The sequence below is a fragment of the Juglans regia genome, chromosome 7, assembly GCF_001411555.2.
Source record: "Juglans regia cultivar Chandler chromosome 7, Walnut 2.0, whole genome shotgun sequence".
Classification (NCBI taxonomy): Eukaryota; Viridiplantae; Streptophyta; class Magnoliopsida; order Fagales; family Juglandaceae; genus Juglans; species Juglans regia.
Window position 1 is genome coordinate 21,564,912 of NC_049907.1, and position 26,469 is coordinate 21,591,380.

At 33.8% G+C, this 26,469-nt stretch overlaps 1 protein-coding gene and 1 non-coding gene across 4 annotated transcripts; one reads left to right on the forward strand and one right to left on the reverse strand.

Annotated features, from left to right (window-relative positions):
- The first annotated feature begins 3,763 nt into the window (after positions 1-3,763).
- Positions 3,764-3,845, forward strand: TRNAS-AGA. The gene has a single exon. It is a non-coding gene; the product is annotated as a tRNA-Ser (tRNA).
- A 2,481-nt stretch (positions 3,846-6,326) lies between these two features.
- Positions 6,327-19,418, reverse strand: LOC109008448 (probable magnesium transporter NIPA2). Of its 3 annotated transcripts, none has more exons than XM_018988541.2 (9): positions 19,164-19,418; positions 18,776-18,981; positions 18,451-18,507; positions 15,513-15,603; positions 15,216-15,376; positions 13,101-13,228; positions 12,878-13,015; positions 10,020-10,112; positions 6,327-6,884 (listed from the first exon to the last, which is right to left on the reverse strand). In XM_018988541.2, exons 2-9 carry the CDS (start codon positions 18,900-18,902, stop codon positions 6,711-6,713), a joined length of 969 nt encoding a protein of 322 aa, XP_018844086.1. In that variant the 5' UTR covers positions 18,903-18,981; positions 19,164-19,418; the 3' UTR covers positions 6,327-6,710. The 3 variants fall into 3 exon arrangements, with proteins under 3 accessions (XP_018844086.1, XP_018844087.1, XP_035548257.1); XM_018988542.2 differs by having other exon boundaries at positions 6,396-6,884; positions 18,776-18,831; positions 19,164-19,394; XM_035692364.1 differs by having other exon boundaries at positions 6,423-6,884; positions 15,513-15,594; positions 19,164-19,406.
- Positions 19,419-26,469: the final 7,051 nt, after the last annotated feature.

Here is a 26,469-nt window from a genome sequence, read left to right on the forward strand (position 1 = left end):
GGCCCCGCTCACAATCGAACAAGTCGAACAGGTTCTCTTTGTCATCAGGGAGGACTCCCCAACCTGATTGGATGAGGAGCTTCTAAGTGGCGACTTCCCCAGGCGATAACTCCCATCCTTGGTGTGACAGGCCTTGAGCCGCGCCAGTTGAAACTTAGGGCTAGAACGGAAGCTATAGATGTTTCCCTCCAACGCGTAGTTAGTGTGGGTGAACAGAAACTCCTTGATAGTTAGATCCGGGTATTCATCCCTGACAGATTTCAGGACCATACGCCACGCAACGTAGCATGGCATCATGATCCTCCAAGCGTTAGGATGCACTTGGGATAGGGCTATGCCCAAGAAGTCCAGGACATCATAGATTAGGCAACAAAAGGGAAGCCTCACACCCTGCACAAACATGCCGGAGTACAAAGCCACCTTTTCAGCATAGCCCTCGGAGTCGACGACCACGCTGCCTGAAGCTGGGACCTCCAAAACCACTGATCTCGAGATTCCATACGTGCAGCAAATCGTGTCAAGAGTCGCAGGGTCCATGACTGTGGACCATTTGTACCCATCAAAAGAGGAAGAATAACTGTGAGAGGAACTTTTGAAAGCCATTGCGGAAAAATCTGGAATGTAATTAGGAGCAAAAGCACAAAGGTGAAGGAGGAATGCGAGGACCAAAAAGTAGGAGCGGGAAGGAAAGTAGAAGACGTTCAGTAGCAAGAATAAGGGTAAGTAGGAGAAAAGTGACGGTTCAAAAGCCCCATTGGGGAGAGTGATGGGACGTGGGAGCGTGACGGCTAGGTTGGTTCCTAAGGCAGGGAAACGTGGAGCCATACAACGAATTCAAGGGAGAGGGAGAATGCTGGATACATAAATTTCCATCACGTGAAATTTGTAGGGTAACTGGAGAGGGGATTTTTCATGTCCATCCGAGCTAGGCCCAGGTCCCTCACGCTGGCCCATGGTTCTTGACAGGGAAAGGCTCAAGAGCCCAAGAAGAGATGAAGCCCCCAGTAACTCTCCCAGTCACTACACATTGATGAGGGGCAGAAAGGTTGGGATCTTGTCCCCTGCATGATTAGCTACATTGAATGCAGTTCGGAGTGGCCAGCCCCGAGGTCGGGCTCCTATAGCCGACAGGAACGACTACATTAAATGCGTCGTCACCCCGTCCAAGAGAAGTGCGATCACTATAGCAATAGAGGGATTTCGCGAGAAATCAGCTAGAAATATAGGAAGGCTGGCAACGGAAATGGGGTTACACACCGAGTATTCCTTCTTAGCTTTCTCTATCTTCTTGCTTATTTCTAGACCCTGAGGAAGAATCGGACTTTGGCATCAGAGGTGACATGACCACCCTCCTCTTCCCTCACAAGTACATGAGAGTTGTCGTTGCCCGATGGTTACAAAACACACATCAACAGGAGTTGAAGTCAGAAATGTAAAATTTTACTTATTAAACCTACAAACTAACTCAAGGAAATACCTCGTTTACATGTCGAAATAAGATAAGAAATATGTGAATAGTAGTGAAATAACTTGTAAATAATAGTAAATTAATTTGAGTTAAAATATTTTATGAGATTTTTTAGAAATGAAATAGAAAAAATTGAATAAAAATGTTATAAAGTTCAAATATTGTCATAATATAATTTTTTAATATAATTTTTATTTTGAGATTTGAAAAAGTTGAATTATTTTTTGTATTTTGTTTGAAAGTTTATAAAATTTGTAATGATTAACTAATGATTAGATTAAAAATTTAAAAATTTGAAATTAAAAAGCGTTTGTATTTGAGTAATATTTAGATGTTGAGTTTAGATAAAATGAGATTAGATGGGATTGACACCATCTCAACATCTAAATGGGGATTAATTTTGTCAGTTTCTATATAATATTTCTTTATTTCATTTGATCCATTAAGATGGATGAAGTATGAACCATAAATAACATTGTTTAGTACTCTATAGTCTATACGTTACAGGATATTTGGATTTAAGATGTGAGTGATTTTTTAAAAATAATTATCTGTATTAAAATTTTAAAACATTAAATTATTTAAAAAATGAAAGGGGCGAAGTGGCCACTGGCCATGCACTGGAGAGACCTATATCTCTGTAATAGTTGGCCCTGGCTACTCTCGTGGCTGCTAAAATCTTGCCATTGACCCTTAGTTTTGAGTTATGTTCCATTTTGATGGTAGGAATTTTTTGTTCCATCCAGAATATTATTCATCCTCATTCTGTTATATTTTAAATTTTGGTCTTTTGGCCAATTTTGAGCTTTCCAGACTGTTTTAATGGCAACTTTATAATTTTCTTGAGTTTGGATAATATTTTTATAAACTTTAAATCTAGATGACAAGAGAAATGATACTTACAGTCGTGAGTGTGCAAGTATTGTGTAGTCGTTTTGAAAAAAGTGAATAAATATGAGACTCACATGAAAATAAATTAATTTTTTAATAGTGGACACTTTTTTTTTTCAAAACGACTATACGGTATTTACGCATTTTATGACTATATGTAACATTACTCTTTATATAATTATAAAATCTAAAAGGAATTTATATAATTTAAATATTTTTGTAACTTAATATGTCCCCTCATTCTTTTTTTAATCTCATTATTTTTAATACTCTCGTCTTTTTATTTATTTATTTATTTTTTTTGTGTTTTAACTTAAGTTTATGATTTTTCTAATATTTTCAGTTGACATAAATATCTCTACTTTTATATTTTTAATGTTTTTAACGTATATTCATTTTAGAAATCTTCAATTATTTCACACAAAAATATATACATGATATACACTTACATATACATGTATTTCTTTTTTTAATTATCAATTTACATAGATATCATGAAATGATACATTAGAACATATTGATACTGAAATATTCAATTCCAATACTTAATCTGAAACAATCACCTAATTGGGATTTAAAACATTGCATTGACCATTATAAAATGACACAATTTAGGAAACTAGAAATGGAATAGTAGGTCGCAAGGCAATGGAGGATGGAACCTCACTTCCCTTCCACTCACTGAGAGGAAGGTTTAGAGCATTCACAATAGATTATTTATCCTATTATTTAAAATACATCATTAAAATTTATTTTTTTTATTTTACATACTGATTTTTACAATATATTATATATCAGCTTATCAATTTTTTCTCTATATCATTTAAATATTATACTTTTTAATATTTTTTATTCATTTCAAATATTAAATATAACCATAAATGAATTTACAATATCACTTCACATACAATGTTATACAATTATGTCCTATACACATGTAATAATGATTTATAAGCCAAATAAAAAAAATTAAAATATAAAAAAATGAGATTATAGTATGAGAATATTAAAAAGTATATATACTTATTTATTTTATTTAGCACATTTGCAATGTCTTTACCTCTTTCAATATTTTTAATATTTCTTATTATTGTGATTATTTTAGATGAAAATTAAATAAAATATTGTTAGAATATTATTTTTTAATATTATTATTGTTTTGAGATTTAAAAAAATTGAATTATTTATTATAATTTGTGTGAAAATTTTAAAAAAAATATAATAATGAGATAAGATAAAACTGTTTATGGGACACGGGGCATAAATACACAGAATATTTTATCCAAATTTCCTCTTTTTCCGTTTTGGTAATCCAAAGTCACAAGAGTGTCTAAATAGTCATCAGATTCTAAACAAATGAATGAAAACAATAATATATAAATATTATCTAAAATTCATATCGAAGTGGGCATGCCGGAGTGGTTATCGGGCATGACTAGAAATCATGTGGGCTCTGCCCGCGCAGGTTCGAATCCTGCTGCTCACGGCAATTAGTTTTTATTTTTATTTTTTGTGCTTAAATCAGGCTTCCTTGACCAAAATCAAACAAAATTTTCACGCAATGTTTTGGCTGACAAAAACACTGCATCATTAATTATTCTTTACTCTTTGCACCTCATTTTCTTCCCCTAATGGGGTGCGTATAACTCATTGATACAAGATGTCAATGGATTTTTGGACACAGGAATTGATCAATTTGCACTAGCTATTTGCATGATTATGAACTTCTTCCACGCAGATTATGGATCTCTTCAGCACCTACTCTTTGGTTGTTGGCCTTGCTGTTTGTAGTTTAGAGATTTTGGAGGAGTTTGGGACAACAGGAAGAAAGTTGTGATCTGCTCATTTCTTTGATTATCTTGCTGTTTGTGCCTGCTGAAAGCCATCATCGGTTGAAAAATTGTCAACTAGATTTGGCAATTCTTGAAGCTTTGAAGGTGATGATTCTGTTTTGTGCCTACTCCATTTGTAAGAAAATTGCCTTCCAATCGGAATTTGGTTGAAAGTATTTGGGTATGTCCTAGAAAGTTTTGGGAGCTATACATGTTTGAGAGATTTCTGTTCGAGACGGCTACGTTTGTATAGTGAGGTATTTACGGGTATTCTGTAAACAGTAATGAAAAAATAATAAAAAATAATAATAGAATATTAATAAATAATAATGAAATATTCTCACAGAAATACTCAGAATTATTCTGAAAATACCTCAAGAATAGGTATTTTCCACTTCAAGCTACTGTCAAAGTTGGGTGGTTCAAATTACTCAGACTTTATGAGACACTTTCTGGTTGAAAGAGATATGTCGATGCAGATTGCAGACAACAAAAGATTCTCGTACTAGAGGTCCAAAGTCTACCAAAAAGTCCACTTCAATATTATCTTATTTCTCTTAGAAGTCTATGTCTACCAAAATAAAGTAAGAATTTCTTCCTAAGAACTAGCTGTATTTTTCTGTCCTTCCTATATTACTTGTGTCCTACTTCAGTTTGGCATAAGAGACACTAACCTACATCCAAAAGGTCCTAAGAAGAAACGTGTGCTGAAACAGGGTTAGGTATACTCTCAACCAAACCCACAAAAAATAAATAATAAATAAAAGAACCCAGATCCCAAAACTCCTTTCTTTCTCACAGGAGAGGAGCATTCTGCCTTCGTTCTCCAATCCTCTTCTCCCTCCCTCTGTTTATATATTTTTTAAAATTATTATGCATTAATTATTATTTATTTTTATACTTCATATTTATAATTTTTTTATAAGATATAAGAATATTTTTTATAAGATATGAAGAATCAAACGATGTATTACCTTTTGACATCAAAAGACTTGGCGCGCCACTCTATGCAATCCTTATCTAATGATCCGTCAGTTAACATCAAATGGTGCTGTCTTGCAAGACGCATGGGTCCACATGCCAGTGCAATCGTCTCTGGCTATTTTTGGGCATTGGTGATGCAGATCCTCCAAAATCTACTTTATCTTTCTATCTTAGTACTTCCCCTAACCAAGGACGAGAAGGAGGACAAATTATTATAGATTTAGACTTCGTTTGTATCATTAATTTATCTCAATTTATTTTAATTTATTATTATAATTTTTTTAAATTTTAATATAAAATATAATAAATAATTTAATTTTTTTAAATTCTAAAATAATAATAATATTAAAAAATAAAATTCTAATAATATTTTATCATCTCAACTCAACTCACTTCAACATTCAAACTTAATCTTAATCAAGTAAAAGACATGTTATATTTGTTCTATCAAAAAATGTAGTTGAGTAGAATAAGACTGGTGTTTGATCGTTTCTCCTTGCCACATTTTCCATTGAAGCAAAGCTGCGGTATTACTGAAGGGTCGGTATCTAGTGCTCATTGTTGTTTAGGTAGAAACTCACTCCATCAGTAATATCCCGAAGTTGTCTTGTTTTGAATAGAGGGTATTTTTATAAGAGTAATGCTGGGCATCAGCCTACATCCGCAGCACACCTTTCAAATTTTTTTTTTTTTTTTCCTTCAACTCAACACGGTGTGTTGAGGATGTCAGGCTGCAACAAATATTTTTCCTTTTTATAAAATAAATTGTAAAATATTTATAGGAGTGTCATGATTTTATAAAAATGACCTTTATTTAAATTAGGATTATAAAAAGAATTGTGTATGCATCGTGATTCGTTACCCTTCTTGCGACGATTTCCTCGCATAATTTTTTAGTAAAAGCTCAACTAGAAGTGTCAACATTTTTTCTTTTCTCTTGATGAATATGAACAGCCATATCTTTGCCAAAGAGATCACATGCTAAGACTACATAAAAAGGCAAAATACTAATTCCAAGGAAATTGTAAGTGAGTTAAGATAGGACGAGATGAGATGAAAATTGAAAATTGAATAAAATATTATTTTTATTTTAGAATTTGAAAATATTAAATTGTTATTGTATTTTGTTTAGAAATTTAAGAAAGTTGTAATGATCAGAAGAGATATATGAGTTGAGATGATTTCACTATCCAAACCAAGCTGCTAAGACCCAAAAAAACTTCAGAAAATATCACCACATTCTCCCATTGACAAGAGGAATATTTTCTTTTCCTTTTCTCCCTGCCCCCTCTCCTAAGAGAGGAGAAAAAAATAAAGTTGCCTGTCACAAGCTTTACATGTATTTTTTTTTCTGTCTTGATAAGTATCAAACTGATTTACAAACTGATTACAATTTAAGAAGCATCTTCTGCTAAAAACCTATTCCTCATTCTCGTGTTTGACATCAAGATTCATTCAAGTCCAAAAAGTGTGTTTTGCAGAGGGAACATAGCTAAAAGAAGACCATGGTGCTGCTTACACTTCAATATTTGGGTCTATCTGGAATTGGAGTTTGAACTGGGGTGGCTTGGGCTTGTAAAAACAGGGGGCTGCACAGTTGTACTATTTCCCATATCCTTGGTTTTGTGAAGGAGAAATGTCCCTGATAATATTGTGACAAAGCCACACAACTCAGTTGCAATCTGTGATGCATCTTGTGAGTCCCAATCCTGAAAAAATAGAGGAGAAACCAGATTATGAACAGTAAAATGCATACAAATCTAAGACAAAACATATGAACAAAAAGAAAATCCCATAAACACTCAAGATTACCTTAAATGTAGAAAAACTATTAAGAAATCCAAACCGTTTTTGTTAGAATCTACCAAGCATGCACAAGAAAGTAATAGCAAAGGAGAAGAAAATCAAGAAGCAAGATAGAGAGTTTATCATGATTCTACAAGATTGCATGCATTTTCGGGGGCAAGAAGCACGATGTTTCATTTCCACTAAAATTAAAAAGAAAAAAATACAATGAATTTCACTCTCTCTAAAAACTTAAATTAGCTCTTGAGTACAACACAAAAACTTATAAAGTTCACAAATTAGACAAGGATTCACAATCTTAAAAAGATTTACAATCCTAGAAGGATTTATAGGCATATCTTGAAAATGATAAAATATTCTATTTCAAGCATATTACCAATTGCTCCTTTCGTAACTGATCTTCATCAAACACAATATCTCAGCCGATGATACTTCTTATGGTAGATAGGATTTCAAACTCTATACCCCCATATGTTCCATCTGGATATAGAATCCACTTTAGAAATCTAGACTTTCAGAATGAAAACATTTGCCAACCAAATGCCCATAGAACGAAATAAGAAGAAGGCTAGTTAGGCCAGACTTTTATAGGCATTTCATGGCTAAGTGCCATAGTGGATGAGTGATTAACAATGAAAGAGTTGCGTTAATATCCTAAGCATAGAATTTCTGCAACACTTCTAGTAAGATCCATACATTCTGCCTCAAAATTTTATTATTGCTGCACTGAGAACTGCATGCTGCCTGAAATTGCACCCCCACTACAAAAACATTTTTATATTGCTTGGTGTATATCGATTTCAATATCAGTAACAGACACATGATCTTCTTCCTCGTTCAGTTATCTATCGAAGCATTAAGTATCTTAAAATGTGAAAAAACGTCACATTTTCTTTTGAGCATATAAAACCAAAACCTTTCTATAGAAGTTATTGATAAACGAATTAAAAATAGCTCCAACCACACCTGGATTTAACATGAGATTCTCAAGTATCAGTGCAAATGACCAACCACAGTATTACTGTTCAACCATGGTATCTCTATCTAAAAAATGCATGTCACCTAGCGATACTCCTTTCGGTGCTTTCACTGCAACCAACACCCCTTTGAAAATTGTAAACAGATCATTTTCTCTAAATTGTTTGCAACTACATCAAATTTTCCAAATGGCGGAAGGCATTTTGCAGCCAGGAATATAAGAACACCTATAATGATGTAAGTAATACTCAAAAGTCTCAGGTATACTGATTCTCACATCACCAATTCCACCTATTTCATACTCATTATCATCATCTGGAGTACACGATTTCACATGCTTACCATAGATCTATAGCACTGTCTTTTTACTTGCTATTTTAACTTTGACTTGGAATGATTTCTTCTATTTTCACTGGACTCTACTAACAGTAACAGGTCTGCCTCTATAAGTCATTGAGGCATCAAGATTCTAACTATTTTTTCTGCAAAACTCTTCAATGAGCAATTGATTAACTACAGACTCAAAACTGAAATCAGTAGTATTACTCATGGACATAATACTCCATCCCATGAATCTGGCATGGAACAAAGAAAATAGTGGTTCTCTTAGTTTATCTGAGCTCTCAGCTTGATTTGCATGATAAGTTAAAAAAATTAAATTCTCTTACAAATTAAATCCTACCATGCCGGCAGTGCGGAGGGCATGCCCTCTGCACCAGCTTGCAAATACAATGTTTCTTTAAGTATATCATCCTAGATGACTTTAGCTATCTACTCCACAACCACTTCGAACATACTAGAATCATCTAATGCTAGAAGCAAATCATATTCGACTGGTTCTTTTACTCAAATTTGTTACTTATGTTTTTGTGCCTGTTATCCTTCCCTTCAATTGCAATTGTACAATTTCCTTTGACTAAAACTATCCGTCTTCAACTTCCTCATAGCATAATTGGAACCACTAAAGAAAGGCACCTCAAACGTTGTAGAAATTGAACCAGCCATTGAAACTACACAAATACAATATCAAGATGTAAATCTTGTGTGGACAACAGCAACATAACCATGTGCTCTAATACCATAGCAAAAAGTACATATACGGAAAAAAAAAAACTTGCTAACAACAAGAAATCAAGAAGCAACGCCATAAATTAATGGGGTCAGGCAAGATTGTCCATGTCGACAGAATAACAAGAAAAAACACTATAATATTTTTCCCTCATTGGTCTGTGTGTTTCTTGATGAAACCTTATATTAATACTTAAGTACAATGCAAAAATGTATGAAAGTAAAATCTACTTATAGACAAAAAAATATCCAAATAAATTAGGATTCAAAAGTCAGATAACGACTAGAACTCACAATCCTGAAGAATTTATGATCCTATGAAAAAAAGGACTAGAATTTCCACATCCAACAAGTACTAGGATTTTAATATTTTCTGAATTTTAGCACAAGCTTCCTTTTTTACTTTGATATGCATCTGCATTATTTGAAGTTCATGCAAAATAGTTTCAGATTCCTGTAACTTATTCCTAAATCCCACAATCTTCTGTACCCTGAGCACAATATTTTAGAAGCTGTTCCCAAGCATTACTGCATGGAGGAAATAAATTAAGCTTTTCACCATGGAAGATTCCGACAAAAACAAAGACAGAAGGACTTGCATGACAATAATTGGCCACAACAGTTTGGCAGAATTAAAACTTTCCCATGTTTGGATATACAGTCAACATAATAAGTGCTGTATTATTTTCTCTAAAAACTTTTCAATAATGTCTATCCACATAAATTTGAGTCGGCATTCATTTAAACAGTATCATTTAAAGAAATCTTATGTGACTCTAGTACTGTCATGGTCATGGTTATAAATCATGAGGGCCATATTCTGGATGGCAAATATCGACCTTTCTATGCATTGGCCAAAATGACAGGGGCACCATTTTATTCGCATAAAACTACCAAATGAATTCTAATAGTTCTACAGCGTTAAAAATAATGGTATAGCTTAAGAAACATCAAGTATTCCAAGGATAATTGAAGGCTGAGTATCAAATCACCTTAAACATGATCATACTGGCAAAAATGGTGAGTGATGTAAACATGACATAGTAAACTGGAGATACAACAGCAGTGTTAAAGGTATCCAGAGCCTGCAAAGATGGATCCAAAGTATATATTAAGCATCTCCTAATTGCATAATTAGAGAAAGTTGAAGTAGATTAAAGGATGAACATCTAATGCAAAATATTAATGCAAAATTTCATTCAGAAATGAAAATGGGAAACGAAAGTAAAAACTGTAAACAAAAGTATTACTTCTTTCTGATTTTGTTATGCAGGCTATGGATCATTGGAACGCCACGATGATTTTTAACATTTTTGTCCAGAGTTCGGTAGTAAGGGTGGGAATGAAAATTATAAGGTCCTTCAAAGTGTGATGTCCTAAATTGAGGGTTGTTGAGTTATTTATTTAAAAATAAAAATTATTGATTTTAGTGGGGAACAATATGAACATATAAATTCTAGGTATGATCTTGGAAGAAAGAAGTGCATGCTGAAGTTGTTATTCAAAGAACCAAAGAGTATATTCTTAAACCAAGAGCATTGGACACTTCCTAAAAGAAAAACTAGGGAAGATTACTTTTAACCCTCTCAAACTATCAAACTACCACTCATTTTTTCATGTAACCTCGGTTTGGCACCCTGATTTGAAGTTTCAGATTCAATATGCATCCCTAGGGCCTGCAAGGATAAGCAGCATCCAGAGGAGCACAATTGTTACAAATTTCATGTCCCAGATTGTGTATAGGAACATTGTGAATGGGAGCCCTCAACTTGGGAGGAAGAATTATTGCCCTTTACAATGATTATAAGGGGCTCCAACTATATCATTGACTAATCATTTTAGAGTATAAGCCCTTATGTGGCTTAGGCCTTCCTTAGGTGATGCAGGAGAATCCGAGTTTGATAATGTTGAGATGGCAGAAGGTTATTTTTTCCGATTTTTCTAAAGAAACCCTAATCTCAAAGTTTATCTCAGAGTAGTTTGCGTTTCTCAATCTCAATCCCTAACTTCTATTGTTTAGCTAGCTATTGGAATAATTCTTATCTGCTTCGGCGTCATTAGGCTATTACAAATAGTTCTTGCCCTTTGTCCTTGTGTCGTGCCGTCAATGATGATTTGATGGCTTGATGAGGACGCCATGTATTTGAAGGGGGGAGACTGTAATACTCCAGATTACATATAGGATGGAGGTGAATGGAATCCCACACTACTTTGGAGGGAAAAATTCTTGCCCTTTATAATTATTCCAAGGGTTCTAATTGTATCAATTAGTCCTTTTGGAGTATGGGCCCAAATGTGACTTTAGGGGTAGCAATATATAACACAACTCGTGAACCAAACATAAATACGACACGAAATAAACTGGTTTGGATTTGATATAAATAGGTTTGGATCAAAACGAGTTGACTCGATAAGACAGGATTAATAAGCAGGTCAATTGTGAGTCAACCAGCGAAATCCGCAATCAATCCGTATAACACAAATAAATTATATTTTCAAGTTCTATGATTGTTTAGTTTTATATGCCTCTATGGTTTCTTTCGGATGTAATATTAATATTAGTATTTAACTACTTAATATCTCAAACTATTATAAACTTTTTTGTTAACATGAAACTGTTTTGGAAAAAATAATTTTCTTATATTTTATTGGTTTGAATATTGATCATAAAATATTTTATCATGAATCTAGTTGTAATTGTGAATGATTTATGTAATTATCCTTGTATTCTATATGAAATTATATTAATTGAATCAAAATAAATATACAGGTTAGCTCAATCCATTTATATGAAACGGGTTAAACGGGTTGTTTTTAAGTTGACCCAATAAAAGTAAATCTAGAGTTGGCAATATTTGACACGACCCATAAAGGCGACACAAATACGAGATGGAATAATAGGGTTAGGATTGTGCATAATAGGGTTTGGGTCAATCTGGGTCAACCCAAATATGACACACCATTAATTGGGTCAGATTCGAGTTGACTCGACGGGTTCACAAGTCAACCCATATGACCCATTTATATGTAAATATTTAAAAATATATATTATATGTTATATATATATATATATATATATGGAGAACTTAGGATGTATAGGAATTCGAAGTTAGAAATTTTGCTGAAAAAGAAAATCAGTTTCACTATCTTGAAGCATCTTTTGGCAAATGATATTCTTAGTATTCTCTTTTATTTGTTATTTCTTTCATAATTAAAGTTTCCAAAAGTTTGTCGAAAATGATTGTTTTTTTTTTGTTTACTTTCATACCTCACTTCTCACATTTAATAAGGTGAAGCAATTAGTACTCAACTCAGAAAAAGATAAACGGTAAAATATCATTTCTCATTTCTCACATGGGAAATCATAAAAGATTCAAGGTTGTATTAAGTCAAAGAAAAAATGTATAAAACAATTTGAAGCTGTAAATTTGGGTTGTTACATGTAGTTTTTAGACATCCCGGGCAAGTAGGCAAATGGTAGCTGAAATCAGCAAGGAAATTATATTTTTAGGCTTTGTTGACTTAGGAAGAACATAAAAGGAAGGATAAAAGGTTTTTGAACAGCCATGCCTTATGCATAGAAGTACAGATGGTTCATAGCCTAAACACCAAACAAACAAAGAACTTTTAACTGACTTGAATCTTACATCTTTTGGTATAAGTTTATAACTCAAGCATGATAGAAGTCACCAAGGAAAGGAACCTTGGAGAAGTGGTTGGATAACAGCTAATATTAGGTTTTGAGGATCAAGCAATCCTGAAGTTCTTTGGCTATATCTCGAAGACTAATTGCAGATATGGTATCTAAATTAATTGTATATGCCTTGACAATTAAGGTTTGAAAGTTTACCATGTTTAAGTAGTTGATCTGCAGAAGACAAAATGCTATCACAACTATTGTGAAAAACCATGTCTGGAAGTAAATAAATTGATTCATTCCTGAAAATGTAAGCTTTAAAGCAATCCCCACTGCTTTCACACTCATAACCTACAGACAAGTAAGGAAGAATGTCAGAACTAGGAGGAGGTCAAACTCAAATTGTGTACTGAGCTTCAAAAGATAATAAACAGACCGTTAGAGAGCCCGTGAGAGAGCAAATTCCAATGTACACCACCAAATGGGTTTGCCCATAGCGTGGTACGTACCAGAAAATGAGAACAGCAACCACAACCACAACTATGCATGTGTAGACAATGAATCCTGTTAATTACAAAAATTGTTGTAAGTTTAGTGAACCCAAAGCGGTCATGGCATCATATGGTATTGCACAAACCCCAAATGATTATTTAATATTAACTGGGCACTTCAACAGAACTTTTACATTGGATGGTGCTCCTTGAATAGCTATATACAGAAGGGTAAGCGCAAAACAAAATATATAAAGCACATGCAGAAGTTTAAGAATCAGCTGTTGAAGACAACATTAAGAACTTGGAATTTCAACTCATACGTTTATCCATAAACAAAGAACTTGGAATTTCAATTTTATGGAAGCCTCATGGCCTAAGCAAACCGTCAATATATTGATTTATGATGAACTACATTGTCTTTACTAGCGGATTCCTAAACTTCTGCATGTGCTTTATATATTTGGTTTTGTACTTACCATTCTGTATATGGCAATTTAAAGGACACCATTACTTTAAATTATTAAATATGTAATATTCAAATGATATCATGGTCTTAACAGCAAAAGATTTGTGGGTTGGAATTGGGGAGGAGGCCAAGTTCCATTTAGTCAGTTGGAACAATGTTTGCTCTCCAGTTTCTAATGGTTAATTAGGGGTTTGTAATTTGAGGATGTTTAACAAAACTCTTCTTGGGAAATGGTTGTGGAGGTACCACCTGTAAAGGAACTCTTTTTGGAGGGAAGTATTGACTTTAAGTATGGAAGTGCTTGACGGCTGGTGCTCTAAGGAGATTAGGGGCACGTATGGAGTGGGTTTATAGAAAATTATCAGGAAGGGCTGGTAAAATTTTGTTAGTCATGTTTGTTTTGCGGTTGGAGAGGGATCTAAAATGATTTTGGCACGATACTTGGTGTGGTGATCTCGCTTTCAAGATGGCATTTCATTCCCTTTATCATTTAACTTCTGATCAGGAGGCCTAAATGTTGGACCTTTTGGTCAACACCAATGGTTCTTATCAGTGGAACGTTCGGCTTACTAGAGATGCCTATGATTGGGAAATTGGTTCTTTTTCTGAGCTTTTCAGGTCCTTGTATGCTGTGAGTATTGGCTGTTTTGAGATGGATAGGATGATTTGGAAGCCTAATGGGAGCAAGAAGTTCGCTGTTCAATCTTTTTATAAGGTCTTGACCTCCCAGAGGCATACTTCTTTTCCATGGAAGTGTATTTGGAAGAGTAAGGTGCCTTCCAAAGTTGCTTTCTATATTTGGACTGCCTCTCTTGGTAAAATCTTTAGTGTGGAAAATCTGAGAAAGTGTGGTCTTATTGTCAAGGATCAATGCTACAGGTATAAGAAGAATGGTGAATCTGTGGATCATTTATTATTGCATTGTGAGCTGGCTAGGGTGCTTTGGGATGAGAGTTTCAGTACATCAGGTATTGCATAGGTGATGCCGAGGAGGGTGGTGGATCTCCCAGCGTGTTGGAATGGATCTTCAAGGTTGCCTCCTGGTTGCCACGGTTTGGAGAATGATTCCTTTGCATCTTATGTGGTGTATTTGGCTGGAAAGGAATTCTAGATGCTTTGAAGATAGGAAGCGCACTTTGGGGAAACTTCAACGGCTTTTTGTGCACACTTTATCGCTTTGGTTTTCTGCAATTGTACTTGATGGAACTAGTGCTCATGATTTACTTGTTTCTTTTTCTGGTTTATAGAATTTAGTAGGTGTTTTCTTTTGTACACTCCCTGTGTACTTGGGCAACACCTATTTGATTCTCAATAATAAAGTTATTTTAACCTATAAAAAACAGACAAAGAAGTTTAGCATCTCCCTTTAAAATAACAAGACGCCATCAATAAGCAAATTTCAGCAGGCACATATCAACATACTGAGGAAAGAACATTCTACAGAACTTATGCACACTACCTACACAAGCAAAATAACCAGAAGGCTCCAAACAGAACATATCCAATAGATTAGAAAAATCATCCTTAAATTTACTTTGGTAAAATCTGAAAATATTGAAACGAAACAATTGAAGTATCACTTTTCACATACCTGGCTCTGTAGCAAGATACCACACTTCCTTAACAGAATGAATTATTCTCTCTTGAGGAGCATGCAAAACAATAGTTACAGAACCAACCACACAGAGAACACATCCGAGCATGCCAAAAATATGCAGTTTCTCCTCCAAAATAAAATGAGCTAGCACTGCACTGAATGGTGACATTTTCTTAGTATTCTTTACAGCCATACGCAGACCTATGCAAACACATAAACAGTAGAAGGAAATATGCAGAGAATCAAGAGTTTCTCTTGAATGCACTAAACGAAACATAAAATAAGGCATACCTGAAGATGATACTTAAAGCTCCCAATGGAGTTACAAGAATTGCAGGAGCATATGCATAAGCAGCGAAATTTGCTATCTCACCTACAATCACTGTACAAGGTTTTTAAGTCATCATTTTTTTTATTGGTAAATAAGATTTTATTGATCATAAGAATAAGCAAAAGCCCAAGTACATGGGTCATATGCAAGAGAAACACTTAGGAGTGATGTTCTAGGTTTTTAACTCATCATTAAAATATGTAGCAACACAGATGAAATCATTTCCCCAAGCAAAAAAATATTGGATTTTGGAAGTCAAGCATAAGAAGACCTTAATGCTGCTGATCATGGCACAGACATATAAATCCAGGCTGATGGCTTTTTGGTAGAAAGTCGCACTTTAGAAAGAAAACTAGAAACTCATGTAAAAAAATTATCCAAAGTATCCTAAGCAGGTTGTTTAATTATCAAAATTATCCAAATAGAAGTAGCCAACCTATTTCTATCTTCTATACTACTTGAGAGGCCAACTGATGTTTCTATTTGTAATATTTACTCTTTCCCCCATAGAGTCCCTGCATTTTAGTGTAACATGCTGTACCTATGTTCTCAATCTTAATTGATTGCTGACTATGATATCTAAAGCGCAGATTAGCCAGATCTTTCAGTTACCCCAAGCTTCTCATTAGTAATGTTACTTGGCAAATATTAATGTGTGCAAAATCAATATCCAAAGTTCGAGTTAAACAAGATGGACCATTCTTCACAAAAGAGGACTAAAATAAAATACCATTCATTAAATCGAAATCCTTCTCATTATACACACAGTCCACAGTTGATGACTAGTGACAAATCAGACAAACCCCTCACAAAAACCAGTCTAACGCAATTCCAAACACTGACATCGCAAGCCTCTCTTCAAAACATTGAAACACAACCGGTTTATCACCAAGTCTGCTATGTCTTAGTTTGCAGTCTCATTTGAGTTCTGATCATAATGGTGAGAAATCTGTTTTAGTCGTCTCTTTTAGTCGTCTCTCATTGTTTCCAATAGAAGACCCGGCAGCTGTGCCTGCCAAGGTGCTTGTGCGGGGTGACACTAGGAGTGGTTGCACCCATTTTAGTTGCAGTAAATGTTTGGTGGATTATTATGGGGATCTTTCTATTTGCCCGACATCCATGGATCATCAATTCAAGAGCCAAGGAACATATTCCCAGTTTGTCTAATGGTTCCCCAACAAAAATTACAAGACATGAGCTCAACAATGCTCAATGATTCCATTTTCTTATCTTCTATTTCATAGGTTTCCTAATTTTCCCATCAGCCTTTTTCTCCATTTCCAAGATCACACAAAATCTTCAATGAGCTTTTACCCCTCGTTATGTATTTTTTTTTTTTATCTCAAGATGAGAAGATTGGTACGGGGCATAAAGTTGGTGGCCTGTATTTTCTTGATTATAAGCTTTCAGTAGTTCAAACTCTCACATCTTCATCATCATCGTTTAGAGTAGCACTGGCGTCTTAGTCAACCTTCCCTACATATTTTGAAATGTCATATTATGAACCTTGGACAAGTGTCCTTGCTAGCTTATGAAAGCTAACAACTTGGTAAATATTATTGTGCTTCCAATCCTTCTGCATTAATTCAGTCCTATGTAAGAGGACCAACCTATATTGAATAAAATAATCTCATATTTTAGGACATTTGTGGGTAACTGTTCTCGCATGACATGGTTGTTTTTATGAAGTCATGAGTTGAGCTTTTTGTGCATTCCATTTTTTTAAAAAAAGGAAATAAAAACTTATTTGAATGCCAAATTCAGATTTTGCATTGGACCCTACTAGTAAATATGAATCTACTTCCTCTGTTACTTAAATAATAAATGTCTTCACACACCACAACAAAACAGTGGGGCCAAACAAAGAAATAAAAAATCATTTATTATGTGACTTGAGTGATGTGGTTCCCAAATGGTTTTAGAGTGATGTGGTTCATATTGCTCGTCACCTTATTGGTTGCCTTGCTCAGTTCTAGTTAGTGTCTCTACCCACTCTACTCTGTTTCCTAAGGTGATAAAGCTGAAGGCCAATTTATAGCCTATAGCTGCTATTTCTAGATAATCATTGAGATATTTGTTTTGTAATATAGTTTAAAACAGGAAATGATTGTTGTATGTTGGGATAACCAGAGCGCTATACATCTGAATAAAAATCTAGTGCGCAGGACCAAGCATATTCTTATATAAAAGGGTGATAACCCCAAAGTAGGGCATTAGCCCAATTACAGGCTTCAAATAAGGGCTTTGGGTCATTGGGTTTTGGCTGCCCAATGTAATTCTCCTAGTCGAGGAGTAGGCTAATCGTTTTTGACATTAAAGGATGCTCAATGGAGTAATGCTTTGAGTGTATTTGGGGCTAGATCTCAATATATTTCACTACTATTGTACTTCATCTTCAATTTTTCTGTGTGTGTAGCTATAGGCCTTTATGACAAACCCTCTAGTTATAAAGCCATAGCTATCATCTCAAACTTTTGAATGCAACAGCTGGAATTGTCTATGCTACGATATCTCATGACAAACTAAGATTTTAGATGACAAACATTTAAAGGACATAAAACGAAATAAATAAATCAAAATGTGGTGATAAGAATAAACTAAATGACAACTACTTGAGATTACAGCATTATCTCTGTTCACCAATCAGCTTCATCTAGTGGCATGCCCTTTATTATGTCGATGAGAATGTTCCCTACTATAAAAATTACAAATATTTGGAATCCAATTTCATGAAGTGTTCAAACACGAATCTAATTTCATGAAGTGTTTAAACACAAAGCAAGAAAAAAATACCGGGAAAAAAAATAAATGGAGAGAAATTACAAATATTCTCTTCTTTGTTTGTTGATGAGTGAAAATTGGAAGGCCGATCAAAATTCAAGTTTAAGAATTACTTACTAGTTACCATTCCAGCCCACCACAAAGGTTGATACAGGTACGAATACCCTCCCGACCCTGATCATATTAGAGCCCAGCATTAAATAATAATCAGATGACTAATCAACCGAAATCCATCATTTCTCGGGCAAATAGTACTTATTCAATTGTCAACAAAATCGAGCATATAAGCCCACAAAACATAGAAAATTACACACATACCTGCGTACTCATGGATGTAGTATATATTCGTTTCAATTCTAGTTTTGGGTAACGTAAACATGATACATTACAAATAACAAATGAAACAGACAAAAAAAAAAAAAACAACAGAAGGGTATTGAACCTGCTCTGGTTCCTGTATCCCCAGCTTTTTTAAGACCTTTCTTCTTGATGATAAAGCTACAGCCAATAAAAATGCTTGATGAGACAGCCAGAACAAGTCCATGAACATTGTCAGATGATATCCCCATTGACCAGAAAAAAATATATAGAGAAGAAAATATAATATTTTTCCAATTCTTGCAGGGCCAAGAAATCCGGTCCAAGTCCCTACATCCATCAAATCTGATATAAGCCAAACGTAGGTGCACATATGAATCTCAAAGATATTACTCTTTGAGCTCAACGCGTTGTATAGCATAAAAAGAAACGGGGAAAAGCATAACAAAAGAAGTTAAGAATGAAATAAAGAAGGAAACATCGAAACAATGCATATGAAACCAGAACTGAACCTTCTTGGCACCCTGCAAAATGGGAATGGAGGTTAAAATCTCCGGTTCGTCATTGCAACAAATAACTGAAAGTATTTTGTTCGGTTTGAGATTGAATTCTGGGATGGTGATGTTGGATGAAGAAGTTTGATGGGTTTTGGGTTGCGTTCACAGAGAGACAAACAGACAGAGAGAGAGAGAGAGAGAGAGAGAGCGAAAGAGTAGACGGAAAGTCCGTTGCATTAGCCTCTGTAGTCTCTCTCTGATCAGAAACGAATGGAAAACAAAAAAACCAGAGTTTAAAAGAGCGTTTCCGCATCCCGCGTTCTCTCTTCAAAGCCTCATATTAATATTGGCATTGTCCTCTCTCCCCATTTTTACCCTTCTCTTCTTACTTATTTCCCACTATATATATACACATGCAATTTAATTTCTTTTATTTATTTTTTCCATCCTCTCCCTCCCTATAAATTTTATTTTTTAAAATAAGATCTTCTGAAGATAATAAATATAAGATAAATACTTTCATTAAATTTTTTTTATAAAAATAAATTTATAAACCGACATCACTTGATTAAGTATATCAGATTGTAAAATTATTTTTATTTTATAAAATTCTAACATATCACATGAAATTACATCAATTTATAAGTTTAGTCTTATGAGATATCTATGTATATATCACTTTTCTAAATATAATATCATCAAATTTATAAGAAGAAAAATGATACTTGTAGTCGTGAGTGTGCAAGTGCCGTGCAGTCGTTTTGAAAAAAATAAATAAATATGAGACTCACAAGAAAATAAATTAATTTTTTATGAGTATACTCTATTCTTTTTCAAAATGACTGTACGATATTATGCATTTCACGATTGTATGTATCATTATTCTTATAAGAATATTGATTATATGATTTTATAACAAAATAAATCGATAATAGATTTGACAGAGACAATGCATTCATATAATTAATGCAAAATTGCATGTATGTAAAGGCTGAGCATTTTGAGGAGTGTGAGCTGAATACTTGAATAGTGAATACCCTGGTCTTGAGATTCATTGAAATGCATGCAGTCTGATTATTCAGCAAAAAAAAATATTTATTTTGATTATATGCCTTTTTAAACTTAATAATGAAAATGAGTTTTAATATTGTTTAATAAATATTAATTTGATTATGATAATTTCGAAAAATATTCTATCTATAAGAGATTCGAAATTTGATTGTTATGGATAAGTATATATCTTTTAAATCTCTAATTTGGAACGAAAATGATTATTGAAAATCACTCAAATTAAACTTAAAACATCTTATCAAAATCTAATTATCAACAAAAATAAAGGAAAAATAATTTTTTTAAAATCACCAAAGAATCCACTTTTACATCGTTAAGACTTTTTATATAATCATCTAATAATTGTTTTTGAAAAAATAATACAAAATTGAAATAATTAGCACAAACACATGGGATATAGCTTTTGTATTTGTTAAAGACTTAAAGTGTGCCAAGAAAATTAAAAAAAAAAAAAGACTTAAAAGTGTATTTTCTTTAGAAGTGCTATGGCCACAAAAAGATATTATAAAAATAAATTCACATATTGACGTAGTTTTATATGATACATTAGATCTATTTTATAATAAAAATAATTTTATAACTTGACACATCTCATGGAATCAAACAAATATTTGTATTTAAATAGTATTTGGATATTGAGACGAGATAAAATGAAATGAAATGAAATGAGAATATATAATTTCAAAGATTTGTGAAATTAAACCAGACCTCTTAGGGCTTGTTTGGAAAACGTTTACATCCTAAAATTCTCATTTCATCTCATTCCTAAACATACACAAATAATTTCAAACTAATCATTACAATTTTTTCAATTTAATTATTAAAACTTTCTCAAACTTTCAAATAAAAAATAAAAAATAATTCAACTTTTTTTAAATCTCTAGACAAAAATAGTACTAAAAAAATTATATTATAATAATATTTTAACTTTATAATATTTTTATTCAATATTTTCTCTTTCTTTTTCTAAAATTCATAAAATATTCAACTCAAATTATCTCACTATTATTTACAAATTATTTTATTATTATTTATAAAATTCTTATTTAATCTCATTTTTCATTTTTCAAGCATTCCCTATTCTTCTTTTTTTTAAAAAAAAAAAAAAATTATTTTACACATTTATAGTCCTCGAATGATTAAATGTGTAAGGACTATGCTTTATCGGAAATAGATGCAATATCCAGAATCAGGAGATACTTTGGTACATCTCTTTTCTGCTATTGAATTCAAAAACCACTTTAATCACAAAATTCTGTCACGATTCTCTCTTTTAATTCTCAAACAACTTTTTTTCAAAAAAAAAAAAAAAAAAACAATTCTCAAACAACTCTATCCTATAATTTATTTATTTTTAAATCAAAAGTGAAAATGATGGCACATCATCATTACATCGATATCATCCCATATGTGTTCTGCCGTGGTTTATATAATGTCGTTGCTACGTCTACAGAGGACTTCTACATCCTCTATCGATCAGTTAATTTTTTTTTTTTTTTTTACTTTTATCATTTTTTTAAACTATTTAAGTATTTTTTTAAACTATAATAAGGGCGTTGGAATATATATATATATTTATATATAATAAGGGTAATAACGTAAAATCATCAACAAAAATCTTTTAATTAAATTTATTTATCGTATTTTTATTACATTCTTAATATCTTTTGATATGATATTAAACAAGGTTTTGAATTTTGTTCCGTACCGGCCGGTACGGTCGAAATTTTTCATACCAGCCTTCCGGCCGGTACAGGAACTATATACATTTCATACCGGACGTACCGGCCTAAATTTCGGCCATTTTTTTTTTCATTTTTTCAAACTATAAGTTTATTTTTTAACCCTCAATTCAGACTAAACTATTTATAATTTATATATATATTTATATATAATTTATTTATATATAAACTATTATTTTGAAATATAATTTTTATATATAATTTATTTATATATCAACCATTCAGAAATGTTATCCCGAAATGCTATCCCGAAATATTTCGTTCCAATGTTTTGACCGGTACAGCGTCCGGTACGGTATTCAAAACATTGATATTAAATGATAGGTCTATAAATAAAATATAATAAATTATTTCTAATTATTTAATTATATCATATAATAATAAATAAATAATTTCTAATTATTTAATATTATATAAATATATACATCACTCTCAACCTGGAAAACACCTCCCTCAAAAAAAACACAGATTAATTTTAACTTATATGAAAGTTATATTAATGAACAAATGGCATCAAGTTGATCACACAGGCAAAATGTCTCTCATCACCCTAAGCAGTGAAGATTGGGCTGATACGGAGGATTTTCTAGTTAAAGGTGCTCATCGTCTTCAGAGAGAAGTATTGGGAAAGATCACAATAAGCAGGTGAGACAGGTGCTCATCATCCAACAGAAGTGAATTTATGCGAAAAACAAACTGCTGTGCATGTCCGGTTGCAAAAGACGTTAGGATGCTGTGCTGTAGGAAGATCCAGAAAATGAAAAATGAACTGTGAAGAATATGGGGGAGCTTGTTAAGGCACTGGATCAAGAAGAGTTTGAGTTAATGCTTGTTACAGCAAGAAATCTGTGGCATAGTAAAAACAAACTAATGTATGAAAGGGATTTTACTCATCCCGCATGCATGCCAAGTGATCATGGCCAGTGCCATTAAATCTTTATCTAAGAATCAACCAAAACCAGATTGTAGATTGTTGACATTTCTTGAGTGATTCTTTCCAAGTTGGTGTATCTCTGTTAATACTCAAAGATTATTTTCTTTCTTCATTTTTTTTCCTTTGTTGTTAGTTGTACAGAATAGACTAGAATCTCTATAATGATTTAGGTAGTTACTGCTTTCCTAGATTAGTCTATCACGATCATTAACTTCAGGATCTTACCATGTACAGTGGTTATTTATGCCAACATTGAGAAGAGCAATACAAGTTTTTCAAAGAAACCTTATTTCTGACTTGGTATTAGAGCGGTTTCGATCACTGCTGAACTCTCATTTTTTTTTTCTTTTTCATCATGTCGAATGACAAAACTGAATCGACACCAATTATTCATGTTCAATCCGAAAACTCTAGTTTGACAACCATCATCATTCTTACTGAAGTTAACTACGATGTATGGTCCCAAATCATAGAGATGCAAATTGCAGGACGTGAGAAACTTGAATATATTATAGGCAAAACACCACTTCCACAGGATACTGATGCTTCCTATGCAAAGTGGTATGCTGAAAATCAAAAGGTCAAGGGGTGGTTGCTAACCTCTATGTCGCTGGATATTATGAAGTGCTATATTCGACTACGTACCGCACATGAAATCTGGAGCGCTCTTGCCAAAGCTTTCTATGATGGATTAGATGAATCCCAACTTTTTGCACTGAATCAAAGAGCTTTCTCTACCAAACAGACTGGTCGCCCTTTATCAATCTATTATGGTGATTGTGTGGAGATTTTCCAAGAATTGGATCATTGTGATAAGATTGTAATGAAAGATCCTGATGATATTATTGCCTATAGAAAATCAGTTGAAAGACTGCGTGTACACATTTTCTTGAATGGATTGGATGCAGAATTTGAACAAGTCCGAGGCGAGATTCTCAGGAAGGACCCGATACCAGATCTTGAAGAAGCCTATGCTTACGTACATCGTGACTCTGTTCGCAGAACCACACTAAATGGTGAAGTTGATCATGTTGAGTCATCTGCAATGGTGGCACGTCGAGCTAAGCCTAAACCAGATCGATCAACTGGTCGTACCACTGATCAAAATTGGTCATCGGGATCTCATAATCGCAGCTATGAGATTGGAATAGCAAAATCAGAACGCATTTGTACTCACTGTGGTGGAACTAGGCATACTAAGTCACGATGTTATGAACTTGTTGGGTATCCAGAATGGTGGGATCCTGTCAAGGCACCCTGCAAACAGAACTCTAAACCAAATCATCATGCCTTAGTTGCAGTTGTAGAACCTTCCACCACCAACACTCTTGAGGATGCCTTAGCTTTAATTGCTACATCTGGTAAGGTTATTCATACTTCCGCTCCTAGTAGTAGTAGTGAATGGATAATTGATAAAGGGGTTACTGATCACATGACCTTTGACAATCATCATATTCAATTTATGAAACCATCTTAACAGCATATAGTATCCACAGCAAATGGTACTCCCTCTCCTGTTATTGGAGAAGGTTCTATCACACTCACTGAAAATCTGAGTCTTGATAATGTACTAGTTGTTCCAACCATCAATCATAATTTATTATTGGTTGCTCAAATAACTCTCACTATGCATTGTATTGTGATTTTTTGGCCTAACCTTTGTGTTCTTAAGGACATCCGAACTCGAAAGACAATTGGGTATGGTACTAGAAGGAGAAAGCTCTATTACCTTGATTTAATGCCGGCAAGTTCTCATCAGTTAGCTCAAGCTTTCTCAATGAATAAATCTGCAGATTCTGAAACTTGGTTGTGGCATAGACGTTTGGGTCACGCATCCTTTGGATATTTAAAGAAATTGTTTCCAAAACTCTTTACTCAATCATCTGTTTTAGAATTTAAGTGTGATGTGTGTGAATTGGCTAAAAGCCACCGTGTTCCATTTCCTATAAGTATGAATAAAAGTCCAACACTATTTATGATTATTCACTCTGATGTCTGGGGTCCAATAAATACCCCTCTCTTAGTGATAAACGGTGGTCTGTTTCTTTTATTGATGATCACACCCGTATGACTTAGATTTGCTTAATGAAATTAAAAGTGAAGTTAGTTCATTGTTCAAACAATTTCATAAAATGATAGCCACTCAGTATCAATCTAAAATACAACTCCTTCGCAATGACAATGGTGGAGAATTTGTTAATCAAGATTTGAAACAAATTCTGCTGAATCTGTCGCCCAGTGTTCTTCATGAAGCTGTGAGTTCCCCTATTGTGCTGAATCTGTCACCTAGAGTTTTTGGGTGTGTAGCCTTTGTTCATCTTCATAAACCATTGAGAAATAGATTGGAACCTCGAGCTCTTAAGTGTGTTTTTGTTGGTTATGCTCAACATCAAAAAGGCTATCGCTGCTATCATCCTCCCTCTCGCAAACTGTATGTCACTCTTGATGTTGTATTTCACGAGAACAACATGTATTATTCTACTCCTGAGTCTTCAATTCAGAGGGAGAACATAATTGAATTACAGACCCTTAATCATCATTTAGACACCTTGGATATTATAAATAGGTGACAAATTGGATGAAATAATTGAGTGTCCAAGTGGTGAGTATTTGGATTACAACAATGAACATCCATATAACACAAATGAGCAACATAATTTACAAGATGAAAGGAGTCAAGACCATATGGAAATGGTGCAACCAGTAACTTAGCTAACTACTTCCCCCCTTCATAATGTACCAATTGATCAATTGCTTCCTGAGTCTGAGTCCATGTCTAAGCCTCAGGTAACTTCTGAAACCCACCTAAAGGTACTACTACCCCATCAAACCACAAGAGGAAAACCTAGAGTGAACTATGAACTCCTTATTAATTCTAAGTATCAGTATCACATGAGTAACTTTGTGTCTTACCATAGATTGTCAAAGGAAAGTGAAGCATTTGTGAATCAATTATCTACTATATCTATTCCTAGTAGTGTGCATGGGGCCTTGAAAGATCCTAAGTGGAGACAAGCTATGAATGAAGAAATGAGGTCCCTCCAAAAGAATTCAACATGGGAAGTTGTCGACTTACTTGTAGGAAAGACACCAATCGGATGCAGGTGGGCATTTACCATTAAATACAAAGCCGATGGTACCATTGAAAGGTTCAAAGCAAGACTTGTCGCCAAAGGATATACTCAAACCCACGGGATTGATTACATGGAGACATTTGCACCCATGGCCAAGATCAATATTGTTCGTATTCTACTATCTTTGGCCGTGAATCTTGACTGGCCCTTATACCAGTTTGATGTAAAAAAAAATGCATTTTTGCACAGAAATCTCCAAGAAGAAGTATATATGGAATTACCTCCTGGATGCATTATGCAAACCAAAGGAAGCAAACAAGTTTGTAAACTGGGGAAGTCCCTATACAGTTTGAAGCAGTCCCCGAGGGCGTGGTTTGAAAGGTTCACCAACTTTATGAAGTCTATTGGATACAAGCAAAGCAACTCAGATCATATTCTCTTCTTGAAATCTGACAAAGAAACAATCACAGCTCTTATTGTATAAGTCGATGATATGATAG

Bases quoted from the DNA above. Each gene is read 5' to 3' on its own strand.
- LOC109008448 (XM_018988541.2), bottom strand. From the start codon at position 18,902: ATGGGGATATCATCTGACAATGTTCATGGACTTGTTCTGGCTGTCTCA. The intron at 15,377-15,512 runs GTATGCCTTATT...GTCACCATTCAG, and splicing joins GCTTTAAGTATCATCTTCAG to TGCAGTGCTAGCTCATTTTA. The intron at 6,885-10,019 runs GTGATTTGATAC...CTATTTTTTCAG, and splicing joins CCAGTATGATCATGTTTAAG to GATTGGGACTCACAAGATGC.